At 37.5% G+C, this 12,864-nt stretch overlaps 2 protein-coding genes across 4 annotated transcripts in view; one reads left to right on the top strand and one right to left on the bottom strand.

Annotated features, from left to right (window-relative positions):
- The window catches only part of LOC111867536 (transducin beta-like protein 3), a gene marked incomplete at its 5' end in the record, with an annotated part of 33,798 nt that extends 26,706 nt beyond the window's left edge, over positions 1-7,092 (top strand). Inside the window, 3 exon segments of the mRNA XM_023857509.2 lie at positions 3,417-3,544; positions 4,929-5,134; positions 7,005-7,092. Of these exon segments, the coding sequence (XP_023713277.1) occupies positions 3,417-3,544; positions 4,929-5,132 (332 nt within the window). The 3' untranslated portion in view covers positions 5,133-5,134; positions 7,005-7,092.
- LOC111867537 (protein TRC8 homolog) overlaps positions 6,583-12,864 on the bottom strand; it is a 22,550-nt gene continuing 16,268 nt past the window's right edge. For all 3 annotated transcript variants that reach the window (XM_023857514.2, XM_023857512.2, XM_023857513.2), the window contains 3 exons: positions 9,776-9,980; positions 7,645-7,828; positions 6,583-7,253 (listed from right to left, as the gene is read on the bottom strand). In XM_023857514.2, the coding sequence (XP_023713282.1) occupies positions 6,986-7,253; positions 7,645-7,828; positions 9,776-9,980 (657 nt within the window). In that variant the 3' untranslated portion in view covers positions 6,583-6,985. The remainder of the gene's footprint in view (positions 7,254-7,644; positions 7,829-9,775; positions 9,981-12,864) is intronic.

Genomic DNA, 12,864 nt, shown 5'->3' on the forward strand with positions numbered 1-12,864 from the left:
TTTCTTCGTTATTATCAACATCTACCTCGTTGATATCTGTCTGGTATGTAGATTATTTTGCACACGTCAATTTTGGTTTTCCTGTAGTAGCACTATAAAATCTTTAGTTATAATTTTAAAATCCTTTAAAATTTTCTCTAAATTTTAAATTTAAAATTTAAAATTGTTAGGGTTACTCGCCCTATGTCTAAAGTGCTGCAGCGGCTAGTTCTTGTTTCCGCACTGTACAGGTGTTATTCTGTGTAGTCTTCCTGTGTAATATAATATTGAAATTAATATATATAAAATTACATTTTATCTACATACATGTTTCCTGCTGTGGGGGTAGTCACTGAATTGGGTAAAAACAATAAATTTAATCATTTTTAATATTATTGTAAAAGTTGGTGTAGTTTATCAACTGCTAATGTGGTTAGGTATTAGACCCAATTCATGAAGATACATCTGTTCATTTTTACTGGATTAGAGTCTTGAGGATTCTGCTGCATGAAGCTAGTTACTAGTAATTGGTGATTGGTTGTAATTGTTTTTTCAAAGTAGCATCTTGTGTTCTCTATATGATTGGCCTGTTTCATATGAAACTTAAATTGTGTGTGTCAGAATCACTGGAATTAATTTCAATTAAATACCCTCACAGAACAATGTCATAAAGTTTATTATGGCCATTTTTAAAAGTATTAATCTAAGAACTTTGTTAAGTATGGACCGTCTGGTTGACAGAAGTTCTATAAAGTACCTGGTCTTGAAGTATTTAGTGCTCTCCATGCTTATATGTTTGTCACGGCTCCAGAACACTCTACTGGCCGCTTCACAGATTCCATAATTGGTGTGTTCAGATGGACTAAAAATTTACTCACAATGATTCTCTCTTGACTCCCTGTTATGGATTAATAGCATATTTTAGAGCCTACCTTGGCTATTTATTTAATACAGTTATGTATCATGTGTTTTCCCTCAAAAAAAAAAAAAGATGTTTCCCCCAAAAAGTATTTTTTGAAATGAAAGCAGCTTTGGTTTTTCCACATATGGTTTGCTGGAACCACAGAAACCAAACTGACCCGTGGTTCATTTCTGACAGTGAAGGGTGCAAAGTCATGTATGCATATGTTGGTTTTTGTTCCATGTGCATTGAAAAATTTAACAAAAATGACCTCTGAATAAGTACAGCTGAAGAGTTAACAGACAGGGACTGTTTTCCGCAAAGTTGGTGCTCATTTGTTAGATGATGATGAGTAAGAAACATCATCATCAATTTTTAGACATACTTCATGAAGGTCTGTTACCACTTTTTCATGTAAGTTTATATTAAATGTTTTTGTCCACTATTACATAGAATGAATAGTCAAAAGAACTGGCTAGACATTTTCTCTCTCTCTCTTTGTTGTGGGGGGTGGGGGCAGGCTATGTAATGAAGTCAGAATATTTGTTTTATATACTCAGGTTTATTGATATTAATGATGACAAAAATAAATGTGACTGCCTTAAGATCATGACAGCACTGAATTCAAAATATGTTTATGTGTAAACTAAGTAGTGTGTCTGATCTTGATGTTCAAATTTGCTCTTTCCTTTCTTCCTTTAGGGTTGAAATCACTTTTATCTTGAAGAATGAACCAGTGAAGTTCCTCTGAAACATCAGTACATTTCTATCATGTTTAAATGGCCGTATACATGTATACTGGGGGCGTGTAAGTTTGACAGCCTCACTGCCATCTGTTAGCCATTTATCTAAAAAATGTGGGAGTCTCGATGTCTCACAACCCCATGGAACTCCATAGCCTGTTAAAGGGATAGCTTTATTACTAGACATTGCCCATTGCCTGGAATTGCTCTTTCTGATGGTCCAACTGAGCCCTGATTATGAAAACAGATTCAGTTTCCAAAATGTTCTGCATGTCATTTATATCCCAGATGGAGGACATTTTCCAATATAATATTTTTATAATGAATCAACCTTTTTCACAATACTTGTTAAACAGAAAGCTGAAGAAAGCAGTCTTCTGGGATTTGGCACCGTGTATATATGGTGTTAACCGACGTTTCAGAGGAACGTATCGCCCCCATCTTCAGGGTAGAAGAAAAAGTATAAGAATTCTGCACCGTCTGCTTTACCGTTTCTCACGGTGTTGTCGCTTGCAGAATTCTTATACTTTTTCTTCTACCCTGAAGATGGGGGCGATACGTTCCTCCGAAACGTCGGTTAACACCACATATACACGGTGCCAAATCCCAGAAGACTGCTTTCTTCATAGTCACCGCCGTGAAAGCCTCAAATCTTACAAACAGAAAGCTGTTGTGAGAAAGTGATACTGTTTCACAGATTTGGCCATAGGACTCCTCCAGTTTGTCTCAGCCCCTCCCTCAGAGAGTAATATAATCTGACAATTTATAAGCTCCTACAATACAGGAAGTAATGGAAGTTCTGCTGAATAAACAGCATCAAAATGTGTATCAAGTGATTGTGTTCAAGAGACCAGTACTTTTGGATGTTGGAATTTGAACCCTTAATATGCAGATCATTATAAATACAAAAGTAAAAAATAAAGGAGATTTTAGGTGGCTTCAATAGTGACGTTGGCAGCATTGAAGAAATTGCAAGAACCTTCCCTCATTTGCATATAATTGGTTTTTGTTGAATAGTGGTAAAACTATAACATGTTTAACATAATTGCTTCATTGTTGGAATGCATCAAAAAACAAAAATGACCTGTGATTCAGTTTTTATGGTCAGGGGGTTTAAAACTAGTGAAATTTATGAAAGACTGGTTGTTTAGTATGTTATAATTGTATGAGTTTGAGGACAGTTTAATGATAGAATTCAAAGGAGGGTAAATGAGCTTTATGATTGATGTGTGTTCTGGGTGGTCATTTACAATGCTTTGAGTTATGGGGTTAAGGAGCAGATTGATCAGTGCATAAAGGACAATCAAGGAATCAACATTCATGAAGTTTCATTTGAAGTTAGCATCAGTTGTGGAATGAATTTATATGAGAATATTTTAAATTGCACCCAAAAAATGTTATTCTGATGGAAATGGGAAGTATGTGCACCATTAGACCAAATGCATTGAAAAGCAGGGCAGTTACATATAAAAGTAAGATACAGGATATGCAATCGAACTATACCGACCGATCGACCGCCGCTTGTTGGTGAAGTTTAGTGCCAACTAACAATAACTAACAATAGTATAATTATGTAGTAAAAATTATCCTTTGTAGGTATCCCGTGTTTTATTGTAACTCACCCCAGTCCAAGACAAGGTATAATGTAAGATTTAGTAGAGCTTATAATGTTACTTCCTGATTTGGAAGTGTTTTGCTTGTGTGCATCTTTATCTCTTATTTGAAGAAAGAAAGAAAAAACAGCTGAGTTTAGTGTTTGTATTGTTGTTTTTGTTAGTGTTTTACTTTTACAGAGGTGCTGAAGCAAGGCCAGGAAGGTTTGCAGGACACTGTAAGGCAGCTAGAGTCTGACCAAAAGGCGGCACTGCTCAAGAATGCCACAGTGTGGAACTGCAATAGCAAGAATTGTCATCCTGCTCAGGTCAGGCAGTTGTTAGCCTGTTCTGTGCTAAGTGAAGCATTCAATAGAGCAGATGTTTTAAACTGTGGTGATACAGAATTTGGATTGCAATAGGCTGGGTCACACTAGTGCAGAGGGCACAGAAATGTCAAGAAGGAGAGAAAATCCAAAACAAAGACATTGCAACACTTGTCACAGCTTAAAGCAGTTAGCTAATATTTCTTTTTTGATTCTGTGGTGTAATATATTCCATTAAAATTTTGTTATATTTTTGTTTGTGTGTAGGGTATTTTATAAAGTGGCATTGGGCAGTTAGTTTAAAATTGGTTGATTGAAGTGTGACGAAGAAAGGAAATGTAAGAAATTAATTTAAATGAAACTGGTAAATACAGAATAAATAATAAAGCTTAAGAAATCCAGTTATACAAGTCTCAATAGAACAAATGAACGTGTCTCCTTTTGTGTGTAGTTAATGTGGGTGTGTATAATGCAATAGTGAACTGGGATAGATCGGGTATAATGACAGGCTAGGGGTTGAATGGCTCGGTTTCATTCCTGGTAGGGGAAAAGAGATTTGTCTGTACTTCAGCACTCAGACCGGCTCTGGGCCCTACCCAGCCTCCTATCCAATGGGTACCAGGGGCTCTTTCCCAGGTGTAAAGCGGCTGAGGCATGAAGCTGACCACTCACCCCCATCTAGTGCTGAGGGGAATGGGGATGTAGGCATTCTGGATGCCAAAGGTGCATTTATGAAAGTATATAGAACTGTTTAAAATACATATTTATTTGCATAAACAGTGTCTTTTGAATGTTTATAAATTTTTCAGTTAATGTTCTTGCCTCAGTGGCAACTACATTCATGCAAAAGGAGACTTCTGTCATGCAAATGTTCAGGCGTAGTAGGTGTAACAGGAGAACAGATATGGAACAGCCTAATGTTCAGGGTTACATCAGGACACATGCAGTTCTGTGTGAGCGTGAGCCTTCTGTTCATAATGACAATGTGTTCGGTAAATTGTGACATGTTCTCATTTTGTAAGGTATCAGCAGTTGAAGATAATGTGTTTGATCTGGTAGCACAAACCCCCCACAATAATATTGCTTTATGTGTATTTCCTAGCTTTTTTTGTAGTGTATGTGTTTCTTCTTCAGCACCAGCTACAGAAGGTGTTTGAAATGTCTGAACACACCATATTTTCTTTGTATAGGACACAATTTTTTATCTTCAAAAATTGTCTTAAAAATCACAGTGTAGCTTATAAATTGGTGCAGTATAGAAAAAAAAATTAATTTCTCTTTCCTGAACAATTTTGCATCTTGTACACTAGTGTGTCTTATTCACCAGAAAATACAACAAGTTTTAAGTGAGTGTTGACTTTGAAAAAGCAACTATTGACTTTTGCAGCTAGTGATCTCTATCTTGCTGGATGACTTATCAAGTGGGGATCTCAAGATACAAGCATTTTCTAACATGCTAGAGGGAACTCTGCCCTACACAGAACGCCACTTCAAGAGACTGACACAACTGTTGCAAGACTTACATCTCCTGCAGTTTACAGCAGCTTGCATGCAACCTCAGCTCCAAGGAGGAGGTAGTGTGTTAAAATAGTGGTAAGTATTTCACGCTTTGTCTGTTTGTTACTTCACTTTATGGTGAAACGAACACCATAGACTTCTGAAAACTCATTTCCAAAAAAACAGGATTGAAGGTTTTAAAAACTGATATCTAACAAATTCAGTATATTACATTGCTAATGTTTTCTTTTTTCAAACTGACAATTAAAGTTGTATAAGTATTTTTATTTAGAAAGAATATTGAATGGATTCATGTTTCATCATTATGTGACCCAATATTCAGTGGAATGCCAGTACATGGCACTGCAGAAGGTTATGTAACTTTTCTTATGACCGTATCAGAAACAGATCATGTAGATTTGTAATTTTATGTGTGGGCTGGGATAGCTTGATCAGTATAGTGACTGGCTAGTGGCCTCCGTAGTCTAGGGGTAACGTTCCCACTTCATGACTCAAGGTACGCGGGTTCAGACCTGGCGGTTTGGTGTGAAAGTCTTCATGATATTATTAAAAGGTTAATGTGTGATGGACTGTGATGAAGAAAAAAACGTTATCTGTCCCATTCTTTTTGAAGAATCTGCAGTGACTGGTGAAAAGTTTGTATCTATGATAGAGGATACTGGTTTGTGTCATGTTCTTGCCTGAGCAGTCTTCCAGTTAATGGTGCACCACCTCACTTCTTCCGCTGTGTTCATGCCTCTCTCTTCAGGGAGTTTCCTTATCATTGGAGGTGAAGAGAAGGCCAAATTCTCTGACGCACTCATTATGTAGATCGTATTCCCTTAGATGTTTTCTTTTGGAGGTGTCTGAAGGACATTGTTGTTGAGAAATGGTGAATGCTGTGAAAGAATTGGTAGGGATATGGAGTATGTTAAATGAAATACTACCCAGCACCTGGTGAGAAACTGAATATCACTTTGAAGTGTGTCTTACCATTAATTGCGCCATATTGAGATTGACCGAGCACATAATAAACTTTGTGAGGTTTACTGTTTGAAAATATATCAATTTCTCCCATGCACTTAGTGACCACAGCTATGTAATGTTTTGTTGTTGACATGTATGGGTGGATGTGCCATATTATCATCACTGATTTACTATAGTGAATTCTGGATTGTTCATCAGTTATATTAGTTGTAACAATTGACATATGTATATAGACATTGAAAGCCTCATTTAAAGTTTATTTGGGGAGAAACTTAAAACACTTAATATATTGAGTTGGGACTGCTGAAATTTAATATTAAATAAGGAAGAGTCTTATTTCAGTGTTTTCAATGAATACATATTCATGCACTCTCCTGCACACATACACACACTATAAAATACAATTTTATTTATATAGATTTATGTAATCCAGCATATATTGTCTAAATCCTAGATAACATAAGGGGTATTTGTCATGACAGTTTTTTTTTATTGAAGCCTTCCAGTTTCAAATATTTTGTTGAAAGACTGTTCCTCAGTTGTTAAATTTGTATTAAAATTAGTGATCTGGAATTACACATTCTTCAGTTTTCTTCTTTCTAATGGAAAGTTATGCTAGAAAATGTTAAAATGATGAAATCATTAAAGATGCCTAAGACTTAGATGAAATATACTGAGTTAAGCAAAAACTTGATATAAAGCTGAATTTGATGGTTATATCAATAATGTATCAGAGCTTGGTCCATGTGTTCACCGTGCCTTTGTTTTAGCCACATCTTTTTTCATACACAGCCTTTGCAGTTGTCTTCATCAGACTCATAATGGTGGTGATGGTGGTCGTGGTGGGGGGGAGGAGGTGGCAGCGGCAGTTTGTTATCATCACAGTTGTCATCGTCATCATCAGCAGCATCACTGCCGCCTCCACCGCCATCATCTTCCGTATCAGCGTCATCTGACCTGTCATAATGGTTGCTTGCAGAGTGGGCATTGTCCAAACTGAATGATGCACTTGCGAAGGCACTGCCCATGGAAGATATGTGAACAAGGGGTAATGCGGGCAGCGAACAGATGCATGTCATCCAGACAGACTGGGCAGGCTGTGTCTCCTCGCTCTGTCATCTGTTGCAATGTGGCCAGTGGGAAGGGTGCGATTACAGCTCGCTGTGCTGCAAGAGGACTCCAGTATTTATCCAATACTTGCAGCCCACATGCGCAGACATTGGCGTACCTTCAGACACAGGAATGTGAATTAATGTATGGCATTTTGTACATTTTGAATACTATAGTTAAGAGGGGGGTGATGAGAGGGTGTGGACTGGATTCATTTGGTTCATAGGAAACAATGGCAGGGCATTGTGGGCATACTAATAAGCCTTTTGATTCTGTAAAATGTTGGAAATTTCTAGCTGAGCTACTGTTAGCCCCTGAAGAAGGACTCTTCTCCATGGTATTTGTTTAGGAAATATTTAAGATGGGAGTCAGGACTGGAACGATGAGAATGTTATGTATGCAGAAGTCCACAGAATTATATCATTATTACATTAATGTGAATATTTGTAACAATGGCTAAATTTAATTCCAATTTTATTTTGCTTTATGGATTTATCCATATATCTTACCCAACAATGATACACAGGATCCAGTAATTTAACTGCCATATCGCTGCTAGTACGAGTGTAGCTGAGAGTGCAACTGTGCTGCTATAGATGACAAGAGGAACCCAAAACTCCTCAAATCCTTCAAGTACCTGGAACCCCAGATTTCTCACTGCAGAGACGATAAATGTCTCCTCTCCAGCTGTTCCTGTAGAAGTATGAGTAACATGCACATTGTTTTCAAGGAAATGGTCCATAATTTTAATATATCAGAAATTCCTTTTTAGTCTACATTCTCTAAATTGTTAGGAGAGATGGGCATTTGATATATCAATATCTCCCCACCTACATTTGTAATTTCTGTTGTTTCCTAACCATCTACAGTATCAGTATGGCAGCTGGTTAAGCTTCTGAAATGGAAGCAAGATTAATGTTGCCTAAAAACTGTAGGTGTAATCAATCTTGAAAAAAATATGCAAGAGAAGTATGATTGAATGGAGGTATAGCTTGGATGGCAGAAACAAGAAATCTGTAAACTGTTGTTGAAGAAATCTCTTAGGCCCCCCATACACACACAGTTTGGCCTTCCGATCGACCTTACAGGCAAACATTTCACAGTTTACCCCCTCCCTTTCCTTCCCCGTACACCGGCAGGCTTCATGCCGCAGTCACGGTCTTCCAGCCTCTATTGCTGAATCACACACGTCATGTGCTATGGTCCTGCAGGTAGAACTGACAGACTGACAGGTTTCCCAAAGGCCAACAGTCCAAACAATTGGCCAGCCGGCCGCACCACACATGTCAGTTTTGCCTTTCAGTCTTCAACTGTGCAGGCTGAACTGGAGGCCAAACTGTGTGTGTATGGGGGCCCTTATAGGGCTAGGAGGGTGGGAGGAAGGCTGATGGTAAAATAAACTGTAAAGAAATAATTTGTAAGGATGTGAACTGGCTTGAGTTTGGATATATGGTAGACTTCCTGTTAATAGTATGTAACTGAGGTAATTACAAAATTCTATTTCTCATGTTACGGAAAGAACAAGTTCCGGCATAACAAAATGTTGGCGAGAGTATTTGGGCTTGAGGGACAAGAATTAACTAGGAAAGACAGAAAATTACTTCTTAACCATTTGTGGCATGAATTTCTACTAAATAGTATATAAAGAGGTTGGCGTAACTTACCAAATGGTGTCCAAATAGAGAATGAGTTACAGATACTCCAGTCCCTTGAAGTTAAAAGCACAAATGACTTAACTGTCAAAAGTGTGGCGGCACTAGAAATCAACCAACCAACTGTCCAACCATATTTAAAAATTAAATTCCACCCTTTACAGGATCTACAGTGCACTTCCATTTTAAAGATCATTTGACTAATGTGATTCTGAGAATAGCATGAACCAGAAATAGAGTCTGTGGACAAAATGCAGAGGACTTTTAATTTTGAAGTAAGTGTTACATATTGTACACACTATTTTTTAAGTTGGTTATTTAATGATACCTTCAGCATTGAGACTGTGTTAGATGACAGGATGACTGTGAATCATAAATTTAAGATTTATTTGCAGCAAGTAAAAACTCCATGGCTTTAGTCTGCAAGTGAACTATACCGACTGAGCAACCACACTTATTGGCGAAGTTAGTGCCAACTTTAGCTGATAGAGGTGTCGCATGGTCAGTGCAACAAATCCCCACAGCTGTTAATTTCGGTTTTCTAGACCAGATATGGCAGGAAGTAACCTTGGTCTAATTGAGTTACTGTCCCAGCATTTGCCTAGAGGGACTGAGGAAAATATGGAAAATCTCAGTTGGGATAGCAAGTATTCAGGCTGAGATTCAAATCTATTTCCTCCGAAATATGAGTATAGTTTGTTACCACTAGAACAACAAGTTTGGTACTCTTCTTTGAAAGGTTAAGCAACATCAGTGTGTCCAACAGTTCTTGTATTGTTTTATGTGTATCGGTTGCTGCAGGAATGTGATTACTGAACCCTTGCCTAGCAATGATGGGATGTTACACATGCAGTCAGACAGGTCTCTTCTGGCTCCACTATTTTGGCATTTAGGTTTTAGGGTTTATACAAAGAGACACAGACGTAAGGTGATTTCATAATTCTCCTTTAATTTTTTTCAAAATAAGGGAAATAGGCTAAAAACATACCTTTATACTGAGAGAGGATGAAGTATACAAGTGTGAGGGCCACATAACTGTATGTGGGCTCCAGGTGATTGAACTGCAAGGTGAATGTCAGCAGAACCATGCTCATGGCCATGCCTTTGCCGAGTCTGACAATGATGAATGCTGTAGTCAGTTTGATGAAATCTGTTGTTGAATTTTCATGTAGCAGCTGTGACCAGTGACGAGTCTGCCAATAGAACAGTAGTAGCATCTTAATTCACTTTTTGAAACATAAAATGATCATTCAATTGGAGGTCTCATAATGCAGTGGATTTCCCATTTCGTGTCCCTTGATTTAAAATTTTCCCACATGTAACATTCAATTTCATCAATCCCATACCGTTTACCTCAGTGCTAAATTTACTCAGTTTAAGATTTTACCTGTTACAGCACTCCTCAAAGAAACCCTTATTGTGTTCACCATAGTAAGTTATTGCTCAAAACAAGTTGGAGGGGGAAGAAACATCATTTTGTCACATAGCCATCCATATCAAGACTTGAAAGCTTTGAGTTAACTGAATAGTAATCGTTACCCATTGACATTTTTACCAGGTTGGGTTGCTTTGTATTTATGCAAAAAGGAAATACAAAACAGAATAACTAATGTAAAAGTGACCAAAATAGAACAAAGGAAAATAAAAGCAAAGGCGCAAAACCTCTTCAGTCTTCTCTATCCTGTTGTAAGTGCTTCACTTATATCTGTCTATGCTCTCCCTTTGTCTTTTTATTTCTTTATGGCATGTTCCTTTGTTTGACCCACATAGTCATAGATATTTCCATTTGTCATTTCATGTTCTCGTTTTGCTGAATTCAAAGTAATCCTATTATCCAGGCACAACACGTGTTCATACCACAGGCCAGGGCCCATTGGGGCTGTAGAGCCAGTGAAAAAATAAATCTGTTACAGCTTGGCAGCATTTATCAGGTATATTTATTCTGTCTGTTAATTTTCTTAATTGAATTTACCATTTGATGACATTTTACTACCTAAATAATAAAAGCTTTCAAAATGAAAGTAACTGTCGTGGAGATCACTGTGTGATGATAAAATTCACAGCTTCCTGCAGTATAATGGCATGATTTTGTGATTTCAATAACTGTATGTCCACAGCAGTTCATTATGTGTAGTAGTGTAGAAAGGAAATATGTATATATCCATATTAATGGAGGATTCTTACTTTGTTGACTGGTTCCATGGCTCTTTGCTTCATGGCAAGTGGCGTATCATTTACTGTGAGGTGCATATGAATTTTGCTGATGAATCAGCATGTCTGATGGCTGATAACACTTGGAATGAAGTAATTACAATTCAGAGATCACAGGAAGTGTTGAAAATGCTATCCCTCCATACGTAGATATTACGTACAGTTGTTTTGTTAAAAGCAGATACAACTATCCTTGCACTTACAGCACACCAGAAACCAACTTTCACTGGATGGAGCAGGACTTAATGGGTTAAATGTGGATTCTGTGAGTTCTAGTAGCGATTATTTTGTGTATTTATGTATCCTTGCTAGTGGATTCATGCTTCATCAGAGAAGAATGTTAGTTGTGTATCAATATCGCCTTTGATGACAGACTTTAGAAACCAACTGCAAGAATGAACGCTGCTAGCTGGATTGTATGACTGCAAGACATGCATTTATTACTGTTGTTTTATAGGGTTTAAGTTTTCGCAGTTGTGTTGCTGTTCTTGCACTAGACTTGGACACTACAGCCTCTCAAGCTAGACGTTTCAGTGATTTTCTATGTGTATGTTCAAGTGTGGCTTCTATGTCATCTGTTAAAAGAGTCCAGTTGTTTTAAGTTTATTCACCAAATTATGAATTGTTTGTCTGTTGGGAACTCTTTAATCATAAAATTTATGTCAAAAGTTTTGTGACACTTGGTAGCCGATCCGTACTTCACACAGGTGTCATACATAAATACACGTTGCTCTAAAGTGTACCTCACCATGACACACCACACTTCTCACCAACTGTAACTGAGAACAAATGGCTAATGGAGCTGATAACTGTTGCCTACTGCTGACAAATCATAAACACACTCACATGCATGAACTGCACTGCTTGCCCTGGAACATAATTCCATCAAGTGGTCCACAAGTTAATTACTTCCCTGCATTCCAAATGTTATCGGCCCTCAAGCATGTTGATTTATCACCAGAATTGTGGCAAGTGACGCAGTGGTTGTCATGATATGCAGAGCCATGAACCGGTCAACAAAGTTAAAAGACTATGTAAAACAGTCTAGTCTGATAGATAGTTACCAATGTTTTTACCCTGAACATAGAGGTAGGATGTTTCTCTGAAACAATGGTGTATACCTACCAGACTACATAGCATAACATCCCAGAAGACAGGAACATTCAAGTCCAGAATATCTGTATCTGTCACTATATTCTTGGATGGGATGGTCTGGACTGGATTGATGTGGTTCAGGATAGGGACCAACGGAGAGCCCTTGTGAACATGATAATGAACTTTTGGGTTCCATGAAATGCTGGGAAGTTCTTGAGAAGTTGCACAGTTGGTGGCTTCTCGAGAAGTGCTTAGCTCCATGAGTGAGTGAGAGATATTCTTGGATATACAGCAGTTATAATGTTATAAGTGCATGTCTGAATTATCCAGGAGCTGTGGCTGAAATAATAACTGATTACAATGAACATGAAGGAGGAGAGTTTTTGAGCAGTGATATTTGATCAGCTGGTCAAGAAATTCCCTACCTTTTATGGAAACAGAAGGTACATACTATATTTGGCCAGTAGGGACAGTAATGATCCAAGACTAAAAAGTCACTACAAAATATACTGTAAAATTTTGTCAAAAGTCATTAAAGAAGCCAAACAGAATAACTATAACAGCCAAATTCTAAAATCAAACAATAAAATTAAAACCACCTGGGATATTGTGAAAGTTGAATCAGGAAAGAAATCTGTTAATGAAGACGTACAAAGTTTGAATATTGAAGGGAAGTCCACTAACAATGCACAAGCTATCGCAAGTGCATTTAATGAATATTTCCTTTCATTAGCTGAGAAAACATATTCCAATAATAATAATAATAATAAT

This window comes from Cryptotermes secundus, unplaced genomic scaffold, assembly GCF_002891405.2.
Source record: "Cryptotermes secundus unplaced genomic scaffold, Csec_1.0 scaffold1979, whole genome shotgun sequence".
In the NCBI taxonomy this organism is placed as follows: Eukaryota; Metazoa; Arthropoda; class Insecta; order Blattodea; family Kalotermitidae; genus Cryptotermes; species Cryptotermes secundus.